General features: G+C 34.0%; 1 protein-coding gene across 8 annotated transcripts in view; it reads right to left on the bottom strand.

The window, feature by feature from the left end:
• The window catches only part of LOC111142189 (WASH complex subunit 3), a 127,377-nt gene that overhangs the window by 98,802 nt on the left and 5,064 nt on the right, over window positions 1-23,511 (bottom strand). For 6 of the 8 annotated variants that reach the window (XR_002640247.1, XR_002640248.1, XR_002640250.1 and 3 more), the window contains exons 3-5: window positions 18,457-18,522; window positions 16,164-16,271; window positions 12,560-12,670 (exon numbers count right to left, since the gene is read on the bottom strand). Coding sequence is in view for 4 of the 8 variants with exons in the window: in XM_022495199.1 (XP_022350907.1) it covers window positions 12,560-12,670; window positions 16,164-16,271; window positions 18,457-18,522 (285 nt within the window). In the remaining 4 variants the exon portion in view is untranslated. The remainder of the gene's footprint in view (window positions 1-12,559; window positions 12,671-16,163; window positions 16,272-18,456; window positions 18,523-23,511) is intronic. The other 2 variants (XR_002640249.1, XM_022495201.1) reach the window with 1 other exon arrangement.

Here is a 23,511-nt window from a genome sequence, read left to right as displayed (position 1 = left end):
TTTTAAAGATTTTATTTATTATTTATTTGACAGAGAGAGATCACAAGTAGACAGAGAGGCAGGCAGAGAGAGAGAGAGAGAGAGAGGGAAGCAGGCTCCCCGTCGAGCAGAGAGCCCGATGCGGGACTTGATCCCAGGACCCTGAGATCATGACCTGAGCCGAAGGCAGCGGCTTAACCCACTGAGCCACCCAGGCGCCCACAAAAGTTACTTTTGAGCTAATTTTCCAAAAGTGATAATGTGTCTGAACTGGTGTCATGAGTCTTATTCAATGCCCTTAGCAATCCATAGGGACCCATCGAAAGATAGATACCAAAAAAAAAAAAAAAAAGATAGATACCAGTATTAGCCATTCCACGTGGCTATAGAACTACAAAAAATGGCCCTGAATCTGATAGCAGTGTGTCATCTGCACATGATCTAACCAACTAACTGAATAAAAGTCATTTGTAAACTTGGGCTAGGAAACCAAGAAGAAAAGTTGGGATGGTCTCTTATATTATGAAAAACTATGTTAAGATGTACATAAATCTGGAGATATTTTTTAAATTGCAGTATTAAGATGTAAATATATTCAAGTAGGGAAATAATTTTCATTAATATTTCTCAATAAAATTTAATATTTTGAAATCTACTTCCTTTTAAAACATAGTTAACATATTAGCTTTTTTTTCTAAACTTTAAAACAATCCTTAGCAAAAAATTAACTTATAAATGAAATATTGTATCTTACATCACTATGATCCATTCAAGAGCAAATATCTTCCACACCAGGACTGTATTGCCTATTGTGAATGTTTATGCTCTCAGATCCTTGTCAAATATGGTGCTTATGTTGACGGTCTCTAAAACCACTAAGATACTTCTCTGCCATTTGAGATAAGTCCACTTCCTTATTACAGTTCATTTGCTTCTCTGATCTTTTATTTTTTTTCCCATAGGTAAACCATAACCTTAGACAAATTTACAGTTAAGATGAGAATCACAATATTTATGAAAAGAGTAAATCTGAGTAAGTAACTACTTAAATTATACCACTATTATTTCTTCCTCACAACTTTGGAAAACTTTTTTGTGAGGTCCCTTATTTCTTGCAGAGTGATTAGTAGCAAAGAAGATAAAAGGGTGCTGAGAAATCAGAGTTGGGTGACTAAAAAAATTATAGATGGGGGGGGGGGTGTGCCTGGGTGGCTCAGTCATTAAGCATCTGCCTTCGGCTCAGGGGATGATCCCAGGGTCCTGGGATTGAGCCCAGGCATCGGTTGGAAATCTGTTTCTCCCTCTCTTACTCACCCTGCTTGTATTCCCTCTCTTGCTGTGTCTCTCTCTGTCAAATAAATAAAATCTTTTAAACATTTTAAAAAAATTATAGATGGATCAGAGTAAAAGAACTATACCACACATTTCAGCAAGTATAAAAATTGTCATTGTTAGTATGTATCTTCAAAAGCTTCCCTAAGAAACTTAATAGTAAAATACTATTCTTTTTGTCACAACTTCTACTAAAGAGTTACAGAGTTGTTTACAAGACCAGTGCTCTAACCCCTGAGCTATGGAGCCTTCCCCTTAGAGTTACAGAGTTGTTTAAATGAGTTAGAATGAAAGATATGAAGTCTAAAGTTAAAAATATTATTCTGCTAAATGCTCCTGTTTTTGTTGGTTCCCATTTTATAGATCATTTAAAGGAGATTCCTATGAAATTTAAAACTACCTTAAGCTTATCCTCCAAATGTTCCCTCCTCTGTGTTTGCTTAACTCCTTTTTCTTTCTTTTGTGGGGAGAGGCATACAGAGGTATGGTATTACAGTGAATTTAAGGCAGATGAAGTAAATTTTGTTGGTACTCCAGAAAATAAACTGAAATAAAGTAGTAAATGTTTTGGCTTAAAAGGATTGTTTCAGAGAGGCCATCCTATGTAAATTATTTTAGTTATGAAACCAAAGATAAGAAAATATGACATGGTGAGTAAATTCCTAAAGAAATATATTCTTCTCATACATACTTTTATACTTAGGAAAAACTGATTTGACAAATTTATCATCCAAAATTATTACCTTATCAATTATTTTTAAAAGGTTATTTGTGTTCTCAAGTATCTTATGTTCCATTTACTCCTTTTAAATAGTTTTTAATTTTTAATTATCTGATATATTACTAAAAAAACCCAAAATATTCAAGTCTACAGCAGCCAGATATCCTTCTATAAGTCTGACACCAACTTCTGTGTACACCAGCTTGTTGGTATGTGACTATTGGTATGTGACTATTCTTTGTTGGTTGGTATGTGACTATTCTTTGTTGGTATGTGACTCTTCTTTAGATATGATTGAGGATTCTAAATGGTACTATAATTCACAGTTCAAAATGTATTTTTCCAGAGACTATAAATACCATAAATAGAAATAGGTATGGTTAAACAACTTGTTTCTGGAAACAAACTATCCAAATCAACATCTTCTTAGCAAATGATTGACAGGAAAGAAAACTAGACTCTGGACTCTGAGAAATGAACTCAGGGTTACAGAAGGGAGAGGAGTGGGGGATGGCATAACCAGGTGATGGGTATTAAGGAAGTCATGTGTGGGAATGAGCACTGGGTGTTATACACAAGTAATGAGTCATTGAACACTATCCCAAATATTTATGATATACTCTATGCTGGCTAACTGAACATAATAAAAAAATAAGTAAAATAAAAAAGAAAGCTACAATGAAAAATATGTGATATCAGCAGTAAAATATTCTAAGCTATATATTTATGGCAAAGCGGCATTAGCAAAGAATATATGGGGAATAGATAAAGTAGGTTCATAGAATATTACCAAATGACAACCACCTAACTTAGCAGCACCTGCCCACTACATTTTTTTCCTTTGGTACTCTAAGGAAAATGAGAAATCAGGAAAACAAATATATCAGGGAAAGCAAGAAATTTAAAACCTGAACTTAGCAATATTATTGTTTACTGTTCCCTAACAAACATATATAAGTAAAAGAGCAAATAAACAAAAGGGCAAATACATCGTTTAAAATTAATACAGGGGCTCTGAACCCCCTAACTTTCCAGGCAACTTGGGGAAGGTTCAAAAGGGAGCCAAAATATTAAAAAATCCCAAGTGATTTTGAAATCTTTGAAAAAAAATTGGATATTTTAACAAAAATCTACAATCTTCTTGAGAAAGTGAAACACTTTCCAGTAAAATTGGCATGATAATTTTTCAGACATGGTTTCCTTAGAGGCTAAGTTCACTGACTTTAGCAGAGAATAATTTTTTCCCCCCTTGGGCGACAAATACAACAAAGTTACCTATTTCTAGGTTTTCCAGATACTCAGGCTATTGAAAAGCACAGATAATACAATTGGTGGCTAGCTGACATAGTTTTCTGCCTTTAGAGATATCTCTACCCAATCCTTTTCGCATTTGATGCAAGAATGAATATAGTTGAAGGAGGATAACTGTGGTCTCTTGAGTTCCATTTACCTCAATTCAAAGTTATTATTCTGCTAAGCTTTGCTTTTTTCTTTTAGTTATAGTTAGTTTAGTCTGGCTGACCATTTAGTTGCTAGAAAGACAGAATATTTGCCTTTTGAACTGGCAAAGTTGGCTGAATAATGCAATTAATTAAATGGGAAAAAGTTCACTTGTATCTTTTCTTTATCCATCTTTATCCACATTCACATGTGTAGAAAATCAATCATTACACATGCACAATGTGGCATTAAAACAGCACAGAAAGTTTTCTTCAGCACCCTGACCATTATGTATTAAAAAAAATACTGACCTTGACACTGAACAGTAAACTTTAGGTATTATAGAGCAAACTACCCACATGTTAATATTATAATACAGAGTCAAAAAACAATGAAAAAAGAAATATCATGTAGTTAAACTAAATCTGTACCAGTGTCTTCCATAATTCTAACTACATATGAACCAGCAGCTCCTGCTTTTGACTACCTGTTGATCAATGATGAGGCGCCTACCCTGGAACTCTCCAGACATGGGAAGTCACACTAGGGTCATATCCCAAACAAGGTTTTAAAGTCCTTAACTACTTTTACAAAAACTATACCTAATCTAAAGAGTACTCTACTTGTACTCTTGCTTATTTTTCAGGTCTAAGGTGCGTAACTTACTGAAGAACATCTTTAATAATCAGTCGGAGATTCTTCATCCTTAGGTAATGGAAGTCACATTTCCACAAGCCAACATCCACTGCTGGCAACAGATGCATCAGAACCACCAAAACCAAGGAGATTATTCAATTTACATTTTAAGCCCGCCAAAGAAAACAGAGCTTTAAAAAAGTCCAAGTGTCCGAGAGACTGTTTTGGCAAATATGGTTTCAAAAAATACAAGTCATTAGGCTTAATGTAGAAGTCGACTTTCCCAATGCAGAGTTTATTACTGGCAAAGGATTCACCAAGCTCTGCCAGTAAAAAGGGAACTATTGGAAAAGTGATCTATGTACACAATTCCAGTTAAGTTATAAAAGCAGTATGTAATTTAGGAAAGGCTTGTGCTGCACTATTATGACAACAAATGTTAAATCAGAATCAATTATCTGCCACATTTGGAACACAGCACTACTACTGAAAAATCTTGTGTAAAACTTGCTTAAAAAGGAAAAAAAATCAGAAAATGCCAGGTGTTCCAGGATTCTTCATTATAATGAGATCCAAATTTGGTGATCAATTAATATAGATCATAAACCTAGAGGGAATTTCAGATCTCATTTTATATATGAGGGAACTGAAGCCTTGAGAGGTGACATGACCCGACCATGGTCACACAGAACTATATGACAAAGTTAAGAAACTATACCATGTTGAGTCCATTTGATGCTTACATTGACCCACTTGAAAAAGGACATGTTGGAGAGGAGAAGGGAGTTGGGGGAAATCGGAGGGTGAGACAAACCATGAGAGACTGTGGACTCTGAGAAACAATCTGAGGGTTTTGGAGGGGATGGGAATGGGAGGTTGGGTGAGCCTGGTGGTGGGTATTATGGAGGGCACATATTGCATGGAGCACTGGGTGTGGTGCATAAACAATGAATTCTGGTCACTGAAAAGAAATTTAAAAAATAAATAAATTATTTTTTATTAAAAAAAAAAAAGAAACTATACCATGTTGCATCCTAGAAATAGACTAAAGATCTAGATGTACTCTTAGGTATTCAAATTATGTCATAGATAACAACTAGTTTTTGGAAATGTAATTTAGTCTTATATCTCAGAGAGCACAGTAATGTAAGAGTGACAGAAAAAGGTAATGGAGACCAAAAAGCAAGGTCCTGTTTATTCCTCTGTGAACTGGTTACTTGTGACACTTGAAAGATTCTGCTGGCTTCTGTTCAAAGACGTTTATAATAATTAAGCAGTTTTAATTGTCTAGTTTATTTTTACTTTTTATATTGAAAATTTTATATAAATTTTGTTAGTTAACATACAGTGCAATATTGGTTTCTGGAGTAGAATTCAGTGATCCATCACTTACGTACAACACCCAGTGCTCATTACAACCAGTGCCTTCCTTAAATACCCATCCCCCACCTTGCCCATCCCCCACCCCCCCTCCACCAACCCTCAGTTTATTCTCTATCATTAAGAGTCACTTATGGCTTGTTTCCCTCTCTCCTTTTTTTCTTTTCCCTCCTCCCATATGCTCATCTGTTTTCTTTCTTTAATTCCACAGGAATTTCAGAAACAAGACAGAGGATCATAGGCAAAGGGAGGGGAAAATGAAACAAGATGAAACCAGAGAGGGAAACAAACCATAAGAGACTCTTAATCTCAGGAAACAAACTGAGGGTTGCTGGAGGGGAGGGCTGTGGGAGGGATGAGGTGGCTTGGTGGTAAACACTGGGGAGGGTATGTGCTATGGTAAGTGCTATGAATTGTGTTAAGACTGATGAATTAGACCTGTACCCCTGAAACAAATATTACATTGTATGTTAATAATAAATAAATAAATAAATAAAAAAAATAAATTCCACATATGAGTAAGATCATATGGTATTTGTTTTTCCCTGACTGATTTATTTTACTTGGCATAATATACTCTAGCTCTATTCACATCATTGCAAATGAAATGCCTAGTTTTTAAAACAGATTTGCAGGTATGTGGCAAGTGAAGCAAGGCAAATACCAAAGCAGCACATTCTAAGAGATAGCTGGGACTCAGGGAAAGGAAGTTTGCATGGCAGCTTAGAAAGAAAGCCAAAAAAAGACTAGCTTATCCTGACATCTAGGAAGCCCAAAAATTAAAAAAAAAATTTTGTAGGGGCACATGGGTCGCTTGGTAGGTTAAGAGTCTGCCTTCACTCAAGTTCTGATCTCAGGGTCCTGGAATCCAGCCCTGCGTTAAGCCCCATGTAAGGGCTCTCTGCTCAGCTGGCAGTCTGCTTCTCCTTCTCCCTCTCCCTCTGTGCACTCTCTTGCTCTCACTCATCTCAAATAAATAAATAAAATCTTTAAGAAAAAAACTGTATTTGTAATTTGTAGGACTTTTTATGTTTCTCTATCTGAAGTAAGTGATCGCTACATGGATAGCCAGCAAGTTTTAAGCTTTTACACTAGTGAAGATGGGTTTGAGAAATACTTGTCTACTCCCTTAGACAGAATGAAATGGTTCTAGACAATAATTCAGGAAAGAAGCAAAAGAATGGATTACAAGAGGATTGAGGGCCTATTAAGTATTAAGACAGTGAGTGGAAGACTCTTACACTTTGGAAAAGATAAGAAACAACGTAAGTGGAATTATAGGTATAAGACTCTGCTTATGGAGAAGCAACTCATATTTTTAAATGCCAAAAACATAAAGGCAATTAAAAATGAAAGAAATCCTATTATTGTCCTTAAGAGGAAGGAGAACTTATGGCATTGTTAATTTCCTTTTGAGGGTATAGAAATGGTTATTTGGGGTATTTTAGGAGATTTTTATACTGTTAGTATATAGTGGTTTTTTTCAGGAAGACAGGTATTTTTGAGACCACTCTACCTTTTCTTTTGTTAATACAAATAATTCCCTACATTCCAGATTGTAGGCTTCAGCTTTTATAACATGTAGCAATGTGTACGATGGATGACAAACTACTCATGATCAAACCAATAACTGAAGGACAACCCTGGTCTTTCTCTACATTAGTAACTAAAACTAATTTTTTTAGAGTGGGGGAAGGGTAGCAGGAGAGGGAGAGAGAGAATCTTAAGGTTCCACGCCCAGTGAGGAGCCTGACATAGGGCTTGATCTCACAATCCTGAGACCAGGACATGAGCCAAAATCAAGAGTGAGATAATTAACTGACTGAGCCACCCAGGCACCCTAAAACTAAATTTTCAGTAGTGGGCAAACAAGAGAAACCTTAGCCATCCTCTAAGGTTGAGAAAAACTGGGCATTTTAATAAAAATCTACAATTTCATTGGGAAGTGAAGCTTTCTAATATAGATAAGGCAATTTCTAATGAAGCTATGAAGCTACTTTCTCAAATTAGCTGGGGTTAGGCTCCTTTATATAGTGCATGGTCAAACTTGATTTTCTTTCTAATCCCTCTGAATCCTGTAAGTATTCAGTCACACACAAGGAAGTAAACTACCTCAGCAGAATGAATTGATTAGAAGACTAAACAGAAAATAGGAAGGCAATTTACTATCCTGAAGTGTAGAAATACAATGCCATCCAGATCCTTCCCACATCATTGACAGAAACTGAATGAATCAATGATACAGATTAAATTGGGCCTTAAATGACTCTTACTGCTGTGAGGCATTTTCTAGAGCAGGATGGTATTGTCATCTGTTTTTCCAGTTAAAATTATAGTTTCGTAAAGATACGGATATAGGAAACACAACTAGCTATGCATATGCTGCTGAAGAACCATGTTGGGTAACGACTTATGACACTAAAATGATTATACACCCAGAAAAATGTTAAATAGCTCAGAAGAACCAAAAGATTATGTTTAACAAGACCCACACAGTTATGATCAAGGGGCTTTAAACTCAAATCGAAGAATAAAAATAATCTTCAGTTAAAACTGCAAGACTATGAGTAACAATAATATTATAGGAAAAAAAAGAGTGGAAGAACTAGCAGGTAATTATTAAGAGGAGAAATACAAACAAATAGAAAACAAATCCAACAGCCTAAAAAAAGGCGTGTGTTTATAGAGTGCAAACCTGCAATATCAAAATAAGTAAATCTCAGGGACTGTTAATACTTAGTGGAAAGGAATTCATTAGTGGGAGCTGGCATTTGAAAGGAATGTCTTACAATATTTTACAACAGAAGGTAGAAGATACCTATAAATGAATTTATACAAACACACACACATACACGGAGATTCTTGAACATGGAGATTCTTGAACATGAACATAAACAAAGGAACCCCTCCAACTCCCTGGCCAAGTGAGGCTAAAAGAAGTCAACAGTTGTATTATCAAATGGAGTTTGGTCACCTGACCAGATGGATGATTTAGATCAGGCTTTCATAAAACATGTAGAAGGATAATATCAGCCATGATGGGGACATTAGCTATTCACATGTACTGGCAGCTTAATTTTGCTCAAATTAGAGCATCTGATAAATTCTTGTTATGTGGCTAAAAACTTCATCCTCTACAGATAAAGGATGTAATGAAGGGAACTGATTTAATAATTTCACACATAAATTTAAACAACAACAAAACTGAATGATGTCAAACATATAACTACATTTGTGGTTGGATATTCTAACAGGGACTCATGATATTCTTAGGAAGCAGAAAAAATAGTGCACTTATATATGACTTAATGACCATATCCAAAGAACAATGACTGGCAGATTTATATCAACCTTGAGGGAGACCTCTAGTTGGTCTATTCTTGATCTGGTCCCACAAAACATTTAAAATCAGTGACTTGAAGAAACAGTAATATATGTATATGTTTCTAGGTGACACAAAGCTGGGAAGGAGAGTTAATATGCAGAACAAAATAGTACATACAGCAAGTATTGACTGAGCACCTTTTATGGGTAAGATGTCAAAGTGAACGCAACGATGAGTCAAGATAAAATACTTCCTCTCAGGGGCGCTTGGGTGGCTCAGTGGGTTAAAGCCTCTGCCTTTGCTCGGGTCATGATCCAAGGGTTCTGGGATCGAGCCCGCATTGGGCTCTCTGCTCAGCAGGGAGCCTGCCTCCCTCCCTCTTAATCTCTCTGCCTGCCTCTGCCTACTTGTGATCTCTGTCAAATAAATAAATAAAATCTTAAAAAAAAAAAAACAAAACTTCCTCTCAGGTTCCTTTTCAACAGGGGCAATAAAAATATGTATAAATGATCAAAAAACAAGATATGATATGATATGATAAGTTCCATAAAAAAACTTAAGTGGTTGGACAGATCACTGAAGGGAGATATTACTCCTAGCTTTAAGTGTTGGTGGATTCAGAAGGAAGTATCCATGGGAACATGTCAAGTGAGTAGAATTTGGATATGTAGTAATGAAGAGAAGGGGATTCTAGATTCAGAGGTGGAAAACTATGGAAGTAATATTGAGAAGGGTTTGTGGTTTTGTCTGAAGAATGAAATGCAGGATTGGGAGCAGAAGGAAACAAAAGTTGGGTAAGAAGATTCTGGGATTCAGGTTGGCACAATAAATTGAAAACAATAAAATTAAATTAAACTTGGATGAACTTGCAGTTTTAGGATTGCAGTATAAAGATTTGCTTCCCTTTTTCTTCTTGAAAATTACCCTCAAACAATTAGGCAAAAAGAAATAAAACACAAACACTGATTTTAATGACTAAGAGGAATATATGAAGCATTACACATGGAAATTAAAAGCAGATAAAAGAGTGATTGGTGACTTAGCATAGCAAAGGAAGGCCAAGTCCATGTGTCAGAAGAGGGGATACCACAAGTAGCACTTCCAGAACCTTGGAACTGTTTAGGAATTAGAAACACACACACCGGGGCACCTGGGTGGCTCAGTGGGTTAAAGCCTCTGCCTTCGGCTCAGGTCAGATCCCAGGGTCCTGGGATCGAGCCCTACATCAGGCTCTCTGCTTAGCAGGGAGCCTGCTTCCTCCTCTCTCTCTCTGCCTGCCTCTCTGCCTACTTGTGATCTCTACCTGTCAAATAAATAAATAAAATCTTAAAAAAAAAAAAAGAAACACACACACCAAGGGCAAAAGAGAGGCAAAGGACTGAAATGAGGAAAGGGCTAAAAACAGGAAAAGTCTGAGGCAGAAGAAATTGAACCCCTACTCATACTCAGTGACACCAAGCAAAAGGACAGACTGAAGCTAAGTGCCAAGCAACGTCACAGAATGACAGTTAAAAACAAAAAACAAGAGCTACTATTTCTTAATATTTTAAAATAAAAAATATTTTAATGTTATATATAGTATAAAATATTTTTAAGAGCTATACATATGCCCAGCTCCAAGTCCTAACTTTAGAGATTCTTATTTAGTATAGTGGGAATCAGTAACATGTTTTGATAATGTTTCTTAGTCTGAAAACCACTGAGCCGGTGTAAAGAAATCTATTCCCACAACTTATCAAAAGATAAAATGGCATAGAGGAAAATGTAGGTATTTTCATTTAGAGGTAAATACTATTTGCCAAGTATTGTTCTAGGAATTGTACAGTACACAAAAAATTCTCTACCTTCACAGAGTCTGTATTTTAGTAACTGGAAAGACACAAAGTATGTAAAATAGATTGTATTTTATATCTTATTAGCCAGTTACATGAAGAAAAAACAGCAGGGAAGGGGAAAAAGGAATGTGGTCAGAGAGAAGGTAATATTTGAGTAAAAATCTGAAAAAAGTAGGGGAACCAACCATCAAGATAAGGTACCTGGGAAAAAGTGTTTCAAGCAGAATAGCTGAGGTAAAGGGCTGAGACAGGAGATTGTCTATATGTTTATTCAAGGAACATCAAACCAGCCAGGAGAGCTGGAGGAGAGTGAATGAAGATAAGAGATCAAGGGTAACAGGGGATCTAAATTGTATAGGATTCTCATAGGCTTGTGAAGAACTTTGGCTTTTATTCCTAGTGAGATGGTAAGCCCAAGGATTAGAAAAGTGAGTCATTTACACACACACACACACGATATACTTATGAATCTGAAAAACAATGGAATTTGTCTAGGTAATTAATAACAAAAATAAAAATGTTCAGTCATGTCTGGGAACATTACCTGGCTAAATAAATCTAGACATTTCCTAATACAGTACCTTAAAGTGAGTGTATAATAAATATTTGTGGAATAAATGGACAGTAAATTTATACTAAAAAGGAAAATAAGAGTTTCTGAAGTTCTTAGAAAGTCAGAAGCACTGTATTAAGAATACAACAATTATCCTAAAATGTAGTCTTTTACCAAAGATTCTAGGCATTCTTGTAGATATCATCAAGTAGATATTTCTATTTCCTACTTTACATATGTTCAGCAAGAAAACTAAAAAGTCTTCCAGAATCATTTTGAAACATTTCATCTTCTGTTTGAAAGAGTAAGACAGTTTTTAACAGTCCATATTTTAAGCTTAGCAGAGCCTCACTGGGATCTAGATTTAAAAATTTATTATAGTTCATGCACAAACTAATCCTACTTTATTCTTACAAAAGAACATTATATATTTTCATCTCAAAGTCTGATTTATTTTTTTCCAAAGCCTAGAACCCAGGGTTTTGGCTATCAATGAAGAATTATGCAAGTGACAAATTCATTTCTTCTGACAGCTACGGAAAGTGAATGTACTTTCTTCTTCCCAATGTCACTTCTGCTGCTTCTAAATGAACCAATCCACTCTTTCTGCCAGACACTATTTGTTTTTAAATTATTGGGTGATAAATAATGTCATGGACAGCAAAACAAAACTGCCTCTTCTTTAATATTAGTACTTCTTTTGCTTGACAGAATTTGAAAAATACATAGTTTTTTTAATTAACCAAAAAATGATGAAGAGCTAGCTCCTTCAACCTCTGCAATAGGACTTTCTACTGAAATGAAATTAACTTCTGCTGTTACAGGCAATTGTAGATACTTTTGGTATCAGAACATGTAATGATATCTCAGAAAAAAAAAAAAGAATTCTGAAGTCATATAGTACTAAAAGATCTACCTTAAATGGCTAAGAAGCTTAAATTCTCTTCTATGACCAAACCACTGACAGATGAAATTCAGAATAAACGTACACAAAACCCATTACTTGTACAAGCATATAGGAATTAAGTTAAAGTCATATGATTTAAGAAACAGTCCACTTCCATTCCTCTGATATGTCTAAGATTTGCTGATAATTTTATGTAAAGCAAAAAAATTTACATAAATTTATATTAAACTACGTTAATTTGAAGTGTGAGCTCAATTTTAACTAGAAGGATCTGACCTCTGTTTACTTTTTATCAGGGTATTAATTAAACATAGGAAAGAAGTGAAAGAGTAGAAAACTTGGTCACTCAGTTTAGCAGTTTTCTCAGATAGGAAAAATAACAATGAAACCTCTAGGGTTAAGAATTTCAAATGAGGCTGCTAGACAGAGAAGACAGACCAAATCAGCTTACCACTTGAACCATTTTGAGATATCTGGCATATCTTGGATCCTTGGCTACAGTTAAGATATTTTCTGGTGTTACTTCACTTTCCTGTGGTCCAGAGTCTTGTAAACTGTTCTGCTGTAGAGAGTATTGGGTGTAAATCTTTAGACAATTCATAGAAGGGGTCCATTATGTTACTTAAAAAGGGGTGTATCTTGTTATAATTCTGAAACAATCAATATCAGAAAAAAAATCTTATTTCTAAATTTAAATACCAATAATTTAATTATGGGATATATGTTTCCAAATATTTACAAATACTTAAATATGATTTCAGAGTAAGTTCCATTTAATTTCAACTTATATTATTCCTTAAAAAATGCAAATATATTCATGGCATTAAAAAATACTAGAATTCTACTTTAGTTGTCCCCAGAGTGCCAATATAAAACATGAATTATAGATGGACATATTATTTTCATAAAACTTTTAATAAAGCTAATGAAACTATTTGATTTGCCAATGGTTCAACTCTAGCAGATAGCAAATGGATTTTCTAGGTAACTCCCATCTATACAATTGAATTCCTCATTTATTACATAATTTTACTCCAAGTATATATGGCTATTCTATCATCTTAGAAAGCACTGCATGGAGAATCTGTGGAAGAGAAGCCCATTTTTCCAAACAAAATTATCTAGTTTTGTATCTTTCAGCTACTGATGGAACTATGAATGTTAATCCACTTGCAATAAAGAATACTGGGGAATGGTCTTTTTAGATAAAAATGCTTTTATCATATAGGCAGTTCTCACTTTGCATAGTACTGTGTTAAATGAATAGATGTTTCTCCCATTATATAACACTAAGTATACAAAACTGAGCGTGTGTGTGTATGTGTGTGTATATATATATATATATATATATATATATTTATACATATATATATAATTCATCTTAAAAATACATGAATACAAAAAATCCAAAACATTTAATTAAATAAAAAGTTCAAACAAGACCCAAGTATGTTTTTAAAAAAAATTATGGACAATAAACTCATACAATAGTACAATGGAACAAATGAGAATTAATTACACATAGGATCAACGAATTTCAAAACTCAGCCTTAACTTTGCCTAATAACCAAGATCTCAACAAGGTTTAATTATGTCAGCCCTTACACCTTTGCTATTTGAATGACCCGTTAAATCCTCTATCGTATCTCTCAACTGTCCTTCATTTTATTCTCAATCTCAATCTGCACAATTGGAAGTTCTATTGTGAGTAATGATAAGATCTGAACCATGAAATTAAAGTTGCAGAAAAATCAGTATGCAGAAAAATCAGTATGCAGAATCCAAGACTTGGGTCTTTGACTCGTATAGATTAGAGACTGAAATGAATGAGTGATTAAAAAAGTACATGATTATACTTTATCAGATGAGTGAGTTTGTAATGCCCGTGGAAATTCTGTGTTAAGTAGTACTTAAGTCCATCTCAAAATATTTTACATAAAAAATAACAATAACAATGGAGAAGAAATAAGAAGTTGATTTGAATATTAACATGCTGAACTGGTATTTTATCAAGCTACTACTCAACATGCAACTTGACTACAATTTTTTAAACCTAGGAAGCCAACAAATCTTCATAAATTGTCCAAATGAATTAATATATATTTTTTAAATATAATTAACAAAATATACCAGATTATCCTGAATTTTAGAAAATTTAGCTGTGATTATTCGTAATCATTTTTTTGAGACCTTAAATAAGAAGGGCCAACACAATCACATAAGTTTTAAAATACATATTATAGACGGCATTCATAATAACACCTGAAAAAATTAATATTCAAAATTAGACAGATACCGCCACTTAAACATATGATGGCTAATATCCACCAAAGAATAACTGCAAGATAGAGTGAAAATATTTTCTTAATGTTTTTATACATGCCTGTTTTAGAAAAAGCACAGTCCATATTTAATTAAAAGGACCTTGTGAGGTTAAACTTCTCTAAAACACCTGGATTTTTTTCTTGTATATTATATATATTTCAGTGGCCATGATAATACAATTTGCTATATTAATTAAATGGATATTAAATTTTCTAATATCTAATTGTTAAGTAAATGGTCATCTATTTTATTCCCCCAAAACATATAACTAAATTTATGGCTCCTCCCATGGCCTTGTACCATGTGTGTTCAATATTTAATGAATTCAACATAGGTGCTGGAGACAGTGTAGCACAGCAGGTGAGAGCTAGGACTCTTGGCATTGGTTTGCCTGGGTTAAAATTCCAGCTCTTACACTTGTTCTTTTGACCTTCGGTAAGTAACTCAACCTCTATGCATACCATTTCATACATCAGTGAAGTAGCAGTGATAATATAGTATATACTTCATTGGGCTGTTGTGATAATTAAATGAGTTAATTTCTGAAAAGCACTTAGAAGAATTGCTTCAGAGGTAAACAGTTAAGCACGCTCTGCATGTTAGTCATTATCATCACAGCCAACATAATCATAACCTAGAAAATATCCTGTGAGAAGAATCTCCAGGTACAAATGCAGAATCTCATATAGCTAAGAAGTCAATTTGTTCAGTATAACTAGACAGACCACTATCTTTAGTGATTATTTTATTTTGAATTTTAATACCTCACTGAGATACACTAGAGACTATCTATTCTGCAACAATAAGAATTTTTATTTGTTGAAATAAAAAGTAATATAATATTTAAATGATTGCAGGGCATAAATGAACATTAAGACATAAGATCCAAATATAAAGTGTGGCCCTTACCAGCATGCTGATTTGAACAAATCAACTCCAAAACCACACTTTTTAGATACTTGATATTTCTAGATCAGTATCTCTCAAATTTCAAGAGCCTATGAGTCACCCAACGATCTTATGAGAATATAGATTGTGATTCACTAGGTCTGGGATGGAGCCTGAGGTTCTTTGTTTCTGACAAGGCCTCCAGGTGATGCCCACGGTTCTGGTACCTGGAGTAATCTTTGAGTAGCGAGGGGTTAGATGACACTTGGGAATTACTGCTAATTATATTGTGTATGATAAAAGCATTGTGGTTATAAAGGAAAATGCCCGAACTTTTCAGAGATGCTCAAGGAATTACACAGAGGTGAAATGCTATGATGCGTGAGATTCACTTTAGCAGGTGATAAAAAAAAATAGATGAAGCAAATGTAAGAAAATTTTTACCAGAGAATCTGGGTAATGGACATTTAGTTATTAATTGTAATATTCTACTTTTGTGTGTGTTTGAAGGTCTTTATAATAAGACATTTTAAAAGTATCCTTATAAAAATGTAGGAAAAATGTCCATAGTGAACTTGAAGAGCACTGTTATGTTCAAGATTTCTCTTAGTCCTATTTTATAGTTTCTCTTTTACAGGCAAAGAAAATATTAACTTCAGGGAGTTCTTCAAAATAACCATACAACAGTTAACTTTTTTCAAACTTCCTTTTCTATTTCAAGGTTTTAAAATGTTACTATTCAAAGTTTTACATCTTTATTTAACTTCCTTCAAACCTGCTGCTAGGTTTGTCTGGTTTAACCAAGAAGACCTACTCATGCTTCCTGGAACTTAAATACTTACTTGTGATTTCTCTGAAGTGGTTTCAGAATGTGATTCTTTTGTGACACCAGGGACACTTACAGGTGATACTTCAAATGTCACATCATCTAGGCCTGGGATAGATGACAACTGAGAAAAGAAAATTAATGTTGGCATTTGAAGATAATATTAGCTGCTTAGTTTATATTTATATTATTTTATATATTTATATTATTTTATAATATAAACATATAAATATTTAGAATATTTATTCTTCATTACGAGTAAATATTTTATTATATTTATATATTTATATCATTTTATATTATATTATTTATATTAGATGCTTAGTTAATATTAGCTGTAAGTTTCTAAGTGTGTGCATTTTTGATAGCTACCTTAAGTTTTTAAGCCTATAGAAATAGGGTATATAAAATCTCATCTTTGGTGTCTGAAATTCCCCATGCTATAAACTACTTAAAAGTGAAAGGTATTCACAAATAAAATATTTTCAAGTAATTTCTCATAAATCTAACTTCACTCATAACCATTCTTTCCCTAGGAATTATTTTAAAAAATATAAGGAATCCTAGTATAAGAAATAAAAGCATGGGCTTTCGAGTCAGACTGTCTAAGGTTAAGTCACAAGCTATGTGACTGTCTGTAAATCTCCTTAATATCAATTTTCTCCCCTGGAAAGTGGGGATAAGAAAACTTAACTCACAAAGTTGTAAGAAAATTTTTATTAAACATATTTTGTAGGAAAAAAAGTCCTTTGCAGCACATTTTAAGTTTGAATTATCTGGGAACTGATATAACTTCTGTCATCACATTTTAATGTCTGACATAGCTCATTATTTTTTTCTTTCTTTAAACATTTACCACTAAAGGTTACTAAAATATGCTATTTTTTCATAGACAAAAGATGGGCATGCTGTCAAGTGGTTATGTATTTCAGGTTGAATTTGCAGGATCCAAGCAAACACTCTTTTCTGATTTCATTCTGATATCAGTGATAGACATTTGTCAGATGTTTGGCTAACTTTAGGAATTAATTTTATGGCTATGGAAATAATTAAGGCTAATTTGTCCATACAATATCTTAACTTGTGACTACGGACTCTAACTCAAGAATTCCCCAAACATTAAAATAAGGCACATACTCATAATGAAGAATAATGAAGAGGAAAAAAACAATGGTAGTAAGATCTGAAGCAGCAATACTCATTGAGCACCGCTGACTGCTGACAGTACTTAGCACAGTGCCCCGGCCCAAATAGTTCCAAGTAGGTATGGCTGCTAGGAGATTATGTTCAACATGGTCAAGGCCAGGTACCCTAAATTTCCAAGCTACAGAAATATTTTGAGAGAAATGTAGTGGCTGAAGTCCACAAGATATAGAAAGCACAAACTAGACATTCTGATCCTTATGCTAAAGCTTTAGCCATTTTACTTTCCCATAAATATTCAAAATATATTTTTAGATTAATTTTTTATAAAAGGACAAAGTCACAAAAATATACTATTATATAATTATATATATATATATATATATATATACTTATATATATAAGTATTATCTTATAATCAGGGAAAACACTGAACCGTAAGCTTTAAAATCAAAACTCTTTATTTTTGCTAGTTATATAATGTAACTTCTTTTTTTTTTTTTTTTTTTAAGATTTTATTTATTTATTTGACAGACAGAGATCACAAGTAGGCAGAGAGGCAGTCATAGAGAGAGAGAGGGGGAAGCAGGCTCCCCGCTGAGCAGAGAGCCCGATGCAGGGCTCGATCCCAGGACCCTGGAATCATGACCTGAGCCGAAGGCAGAGGCTTTAACCCACTGAGCCATCTAGGCACCCAATATATTATGTAATTTCTGACATCAAAATTGGTACTCTTCATTAGCATTCAATATATTTACAAATAGAAAATAGCTGATATTTTCTCCAAATTTTGCTCTGAAGCAAAATTTGAAGTTTTATGTAATTTTTACTGTGTTATCAAATGATTACTATAATTGTGAATTTTCCATCAAATGAAGTGAACTACAGAACATCCCGATTTGTTAACATGTTACTCACATGCTTTTGACTAGAATAATAATTCATGTGTACATTTAAACAAACTCCGTTAACGGTTCATAATGAGTATCATTTTCTTTGTAATTATAATTATAATGAATTAAGAACAAACAAAAAAACACTACACTACCTCACAGATGCAGAAGCTAAATTGAATTCATTCCCAAATGCAATTAGAGTTAAGTATGACTGAGAAAGGGGTATATGTGGAGCAAAGTTTATACTATAAGTTATTCAGAAATACAAACCTTTGCATCCAAAATATTGAGAGTTGTTTCAATTTGCTGGATACGAAGAGAAAGGTCTGCCAGTTTCTGGAAAAGAAAGATTTGATATTAAGAATAAAGTCTGAAATGAACTCTTAACAGAATAACAAAGGGCAGATTTGAAAAAAACAAAAAACAAAAAACTATGGTTTAAGTATTAGTCATTTTCTAATACAGTATTCTCTTATTTACATGAGTAGGAATGGGAGCTCAAGGATTCTGTTATCTTCATTAACATGTTTCATAGCTACTTTATAAAAACTGTATTCACAGATAAGCAAAAATTACCTTATCAGCCTTAACAAAGTCATTATGACATTCATAATCAGTCACTGGGACCAGAATGTAAACTTCTTCCAGAATAGAGATTTTTGTTCACTGTTATAGACCTCATGCCCAGAACAGTACCTAAAACTTAATAGGAGTCTAATAATTGTTTGCTGATGAATGAAGGAACTTTTCATATAAAACAAGAATAAAAATTAGCTCAACACAGCCTCGAACAAGATCTGTCTTTTTAAGTTATTTAAACAAGTTTTGCAATTAGTATAATAATTAGTCCCAAATTTAAATTTTTTAAGTTTGAAAATTAAAGAAGATGAAATTAGAAGATGAGTCAGTTCAGGTTGGAAAGAAATAAAACAAAGAGAAAAAAATCAGAGTACTAAAAAGCAAAAGGAATCAACCTACCATCAAAATCCAAGATAAAACAGAACCAAAAGCTTACCATGCTCTAGTTATTCTGTACAATTAAATTACCCGTACGTGTGTGTACTATTTACAGCCACACAAATAAAAGTAACATCATAAAATATGATCCACAAGAGCATTTACTTAAAACTTTCTAATCCTAAACATTATTATACTCTGTAATAAAGTCCAAGAGCAGTTGGCACATTTACCAGTTGGCAGATGTGAGGCACTCTGACTGCTTTCTGGGGTATTATCAAGATCCTGACTAACTCCTAAGCAGAATTTTAATACCCCCAAGAAATGGTCATTTGAGGGCACCCGGGTGGCTCAGTTGGTTAAGCAACTGCCTTGGGCTCAGGTTATGGTCCTGGAGTCCCAGGATCGAGTCCCACATCCGGCTCCCAGCCCCATGTGGAGTCTGCTTCTCCCTCTGACCTTCTCCCCTCTCATGCTCTCTCTCTCTCTCTCTCTCAACTAAATAAATAAAATCTTAAAAAAAGAAATAAAAAAAAAAAAAAAGAAATGGTCATTTGCCCACATTTATAGGGGAAAAAAACTGAAGTCAGCCACAGTGGAGTTAGAGCTTTTAAGATGAGCACCCTGGTATCTACAAAGCTCTAATTAAGAAATAAAAGATTAGAACCTAGTTTAAAAAAAAAAAGTTTTATTTATTTTAGAGAGAGAGAGAGAGAGAGAGAGAGAGAGCACAAGTGGGAGGGGCAGGGAAGGAGGAGAGAGAATCTCAGGCACAATCTGTGCCCAGTGCAGAGCGCAACTTGGGTCTGGATCTCATGACCCTGAGATCACGACCTGAGCCAAAACCAAAAGTCAGAGGTTCAACCGAATGTGCCACCCAGGTCCCCTAACATCTAGGCTTAAATGGCACTCAAGGCTAAGTTTAACTTTGAGCTCTAGCATTTGCTCACATAAGGCTTTAATGTAAACATAAATACAGGTTTATAAATCATTATATGAATGAATTCCTCTCCAAATTATAAGTGTTTTCTTGGAAATCATGGAAATTAAATTTTTGTAAACTTCATCAGTTTTTTAATTCATTAGAGAAGCTTAATAATTGCAGAAATCCTACAATAAGTTAATTTATAAAGTGAGATAATTTCTAGCTTATCTAAAACTACTTGTATTGGTTGGGTTAAAATAAACAGAAAAATATGAATTAAAATTAATATTTGTTCAGATATATTTATATGAATGTATTTTTATTTATTTATTTAGAGAGTATGTGTCCTTGAAGGGGGTGAAAGGGGAGTGACAAAGGGAGAGGGAGAGAGAACCTTAAGCAGGCTCCACACTCAGCAAGGAGCCCAAAGCACGACCCTGAGATCATGACCCAAGCCAAAATCAAGAATCTGATGCTTAAATGACTGAGCCATACAGGCGCTCCTATATAAGTAAGTGTACTTTTAAGCAATAATCACCATTATTATAAACATCTGAGCATTTACCTTACTATGCTACACTGTGTATGCAACATATCATTTGAAATCTCACACCAAATGTATAAAGCAGGAACTGTTATCATGCCAATTTTAAAGAGAGAAAACTGAGTTTTTATACAAGTAAAATAATCTGAACTCAAACATTCCAACTCCAGATACTATTTTTGAAAGAATTTTAAACTGTTTGAAAGAATTATACCTTGTTAAAACATGATGCCATAGACTCTGGGTGATGACAATGTGTCAATATAGATTATAACAAATGTACCATACTGGTGGGGGATGTTGATAGGGAAAGCTGTGCTCTGTGAACTCAGAACTCAGGGATGTGAACTCAGGGATGTGAACTCAGGGATGCAAGGAGTATATGGAGAACTCAACACTTTCTGCTTAGTTTTGCTATGAACCTCAAACTATTTTTTTTAATTTTAATTTTAATTTTTTTTAGCTTTTTATTGTGTTATGCTAATCACCATAAAATACATCTTTAGTTTTCGATGCAGTGTTCCAATATTCATTGTTTATGTACAATACTCAGTGTAAACTTTTCCAAAAAAGTTTATTAACTAAAAAAAAAAAAAACAACCCAAACCCCAAAATCAAAAACAAAACAAAAAAAACCTCAAAACATAATTTAAAAAACCAAGATGGAAAATTCCCAGGCAATGCATAAATAGAATTTTTGTTAATGAAAGCTAAGAAGTCATCAATCCAGTTCTCCCAAAGACTAATATGCTACTGTGTAAAAAAAAAAAAGGAATCAAATTATTCTGATATAATTTCCTAAAACAGATGCTGTTTATCTGGAAGTATTTAAAAAATTTTTCAGGGTTAGATGATAAAACTAAATTGTCCTTAAATAGATACTCAAATATTCACACATGATAGGTTAAAGATTTTAATATAAGACTTGGTAAACAAGCAAATAATGATGAAAATATTTATTTGGAAAACTACTTGTTGATAAGGAAGACTAAAGAGGCTTGGAAAAAAAGGTTATACTTTCTAGAGCAGTAATTCCTAGTTTTTTTGGAAACAGATTTTTTTTAGAATATCACCCTTTTGCTTTGAAACTCACTTTACCCATTCTCACCTATGATTATCAAAACCTAACCAAAATAAAATGACTTTTCTAAATAAAACAAGATTACATGAAAGATTTATTCATGCAAGACATTAACAATGATCTAAACATCAATATATTTTAATTTATAATAATTTATTTCAATATCTTTGATATCTAATCTAATAATAACTGTAATAGTGAAATATAAGGAAGTTACTAATATAAAAAGATCTATGATTTCTGCTGGCAAGAGTCTCTCCTGTAATTTTTTTGACTAAATACTTTTATAAGATTTTAATTAATTAATTAATTAATAGCATGTGAGTGGGGGCAGGGACAGAGGGAAAGGGAAAGAGAATCTCAAGCAGACTCCATGCTGTGTGTGTAGCCCAACATGGGGCTGGATCCCACCACTTCGGAGATCACGACCTGACTGCAAACCAAGAGTTAGACCCTTATTTGACTGAGCGACCTAGGCGCCCCTTTGTTGACTAAATTTAAAGAAAATGTGAGGGGCGCCTGGGTGGCTCAGTGGGTTAAAGCCTCTGCCTTCGGCTCAGGTCACGATCCTCTGGGATCGAGTCCCACACTGGGTTCTCTGCTCAGCAGGGAGCCTGCTTCCCACCCCCCTCTCTGCCTACTTGTGATCTCTGTCAAATAAATAAATAAAACCTTTAAAAAACAAAGAAAGAAAGAAAGAAAGTGTGAAACTGAAATCAAAGGTAAATAAAAATAAATATAGAGGTTTTTTTCCCTGTCCAAGTTCATATACCCCAAGCTTACAACCAGGATATAATTGATTTTCTCAAAATCAGATCAACAAAAGGCTTTTCCTCCTGGCTAGGGAAGATTTTTGTTGTGGATATATCATATTATTTTATTATCCATAAAGGTATTATCCATCTTTTCTAAGGCTGGATTTTGAGTCTAAAATATTAAACATGTTAAATATGTTAATCTGGATTCTATAATTTAATACTCTAATATAGGACATATTACTGTATCACAATTTTGAGGTCCTTAAAGTATATAATCAGTATCTCTTGCAATCCCTCACATTTTATTTTATGCATTTAAAAATATTAATTTCTTTTCACTGGACTGCCAAAGGGTCCATGGCAAAATTAAGAACCACTGCTTTTCTTCTTTTTTATTTAAGATTTAATTTTTTTATTTATTTGAGAGAGAAAGAGAGAGAGCACGTGTTACATGAGGGACAAAAGGAGAGAAACTCAGACTCTGGGCTGAGCAAGAAGCAAGGAGCTGGATCCCATGACCTGGAGAACATGACCCAAGCCGACAGCAGACACTTAACTGACTGAGCCACCCAGGAGCCCCAAGAACCTCTGCTTTTCAAAGATAATTCAGCATAATGAATATATTTGAGTCTGTTCCCATGTAATTATTGACATAACATACATAAATATATATATTTTTAGAAAGCCATTGTCACTTGACAAAAGTGTACCTGGCTTCATTTTTGGGTTGTTGAAGTTCATTTCTGAGATTTTTATGCCTCCTGCATTTTCCTTCCAAAACTCCAAACCACTCAACCTTGGCTCTATTGACATTTTGGGCTGGATAATTCTTCATTGTAAGGGGCTTCCTGTGCTCTGCAGGATAGTTAGTAGAATCTCTGACTTCTACTCCCACTAAAAACACCTCTAGATATTGCCAAATCTTCCTTTGTTGAGAACCACTGGCTAAAGCGTAGATGATTATGGATATAAGAAACATGATCAATGATAGTAACTCTAAAGTTACTGTAAAGTAACTGTAAAGTTACTTGAAAGTTCTAGCAGAAAGACAACTGGAAGA

This window comes from Enhydra lutris, unplaced genomic scaffold (genome assembly GCF_002288905.1).
Source record: "Enhydra lutris kenyoni isolate GAN:26980312 unplaced genomic scaffold, ASM228890v2 scaffoldscaffold7, whole genome shotgun sequence".
NCBI classification, from domain to species: domain Eukaryota; kingdom Metazoa; phylum Chordata; class Mammalia; order Carnivora; family Mustelidae; genus Enhydra; species Enhydra lutris.
The sequence above is the reverse complement of the archived record's forward strand: the minus strand, read 5'-3'. Positions and strand labels throughout refer to the sequence as shown.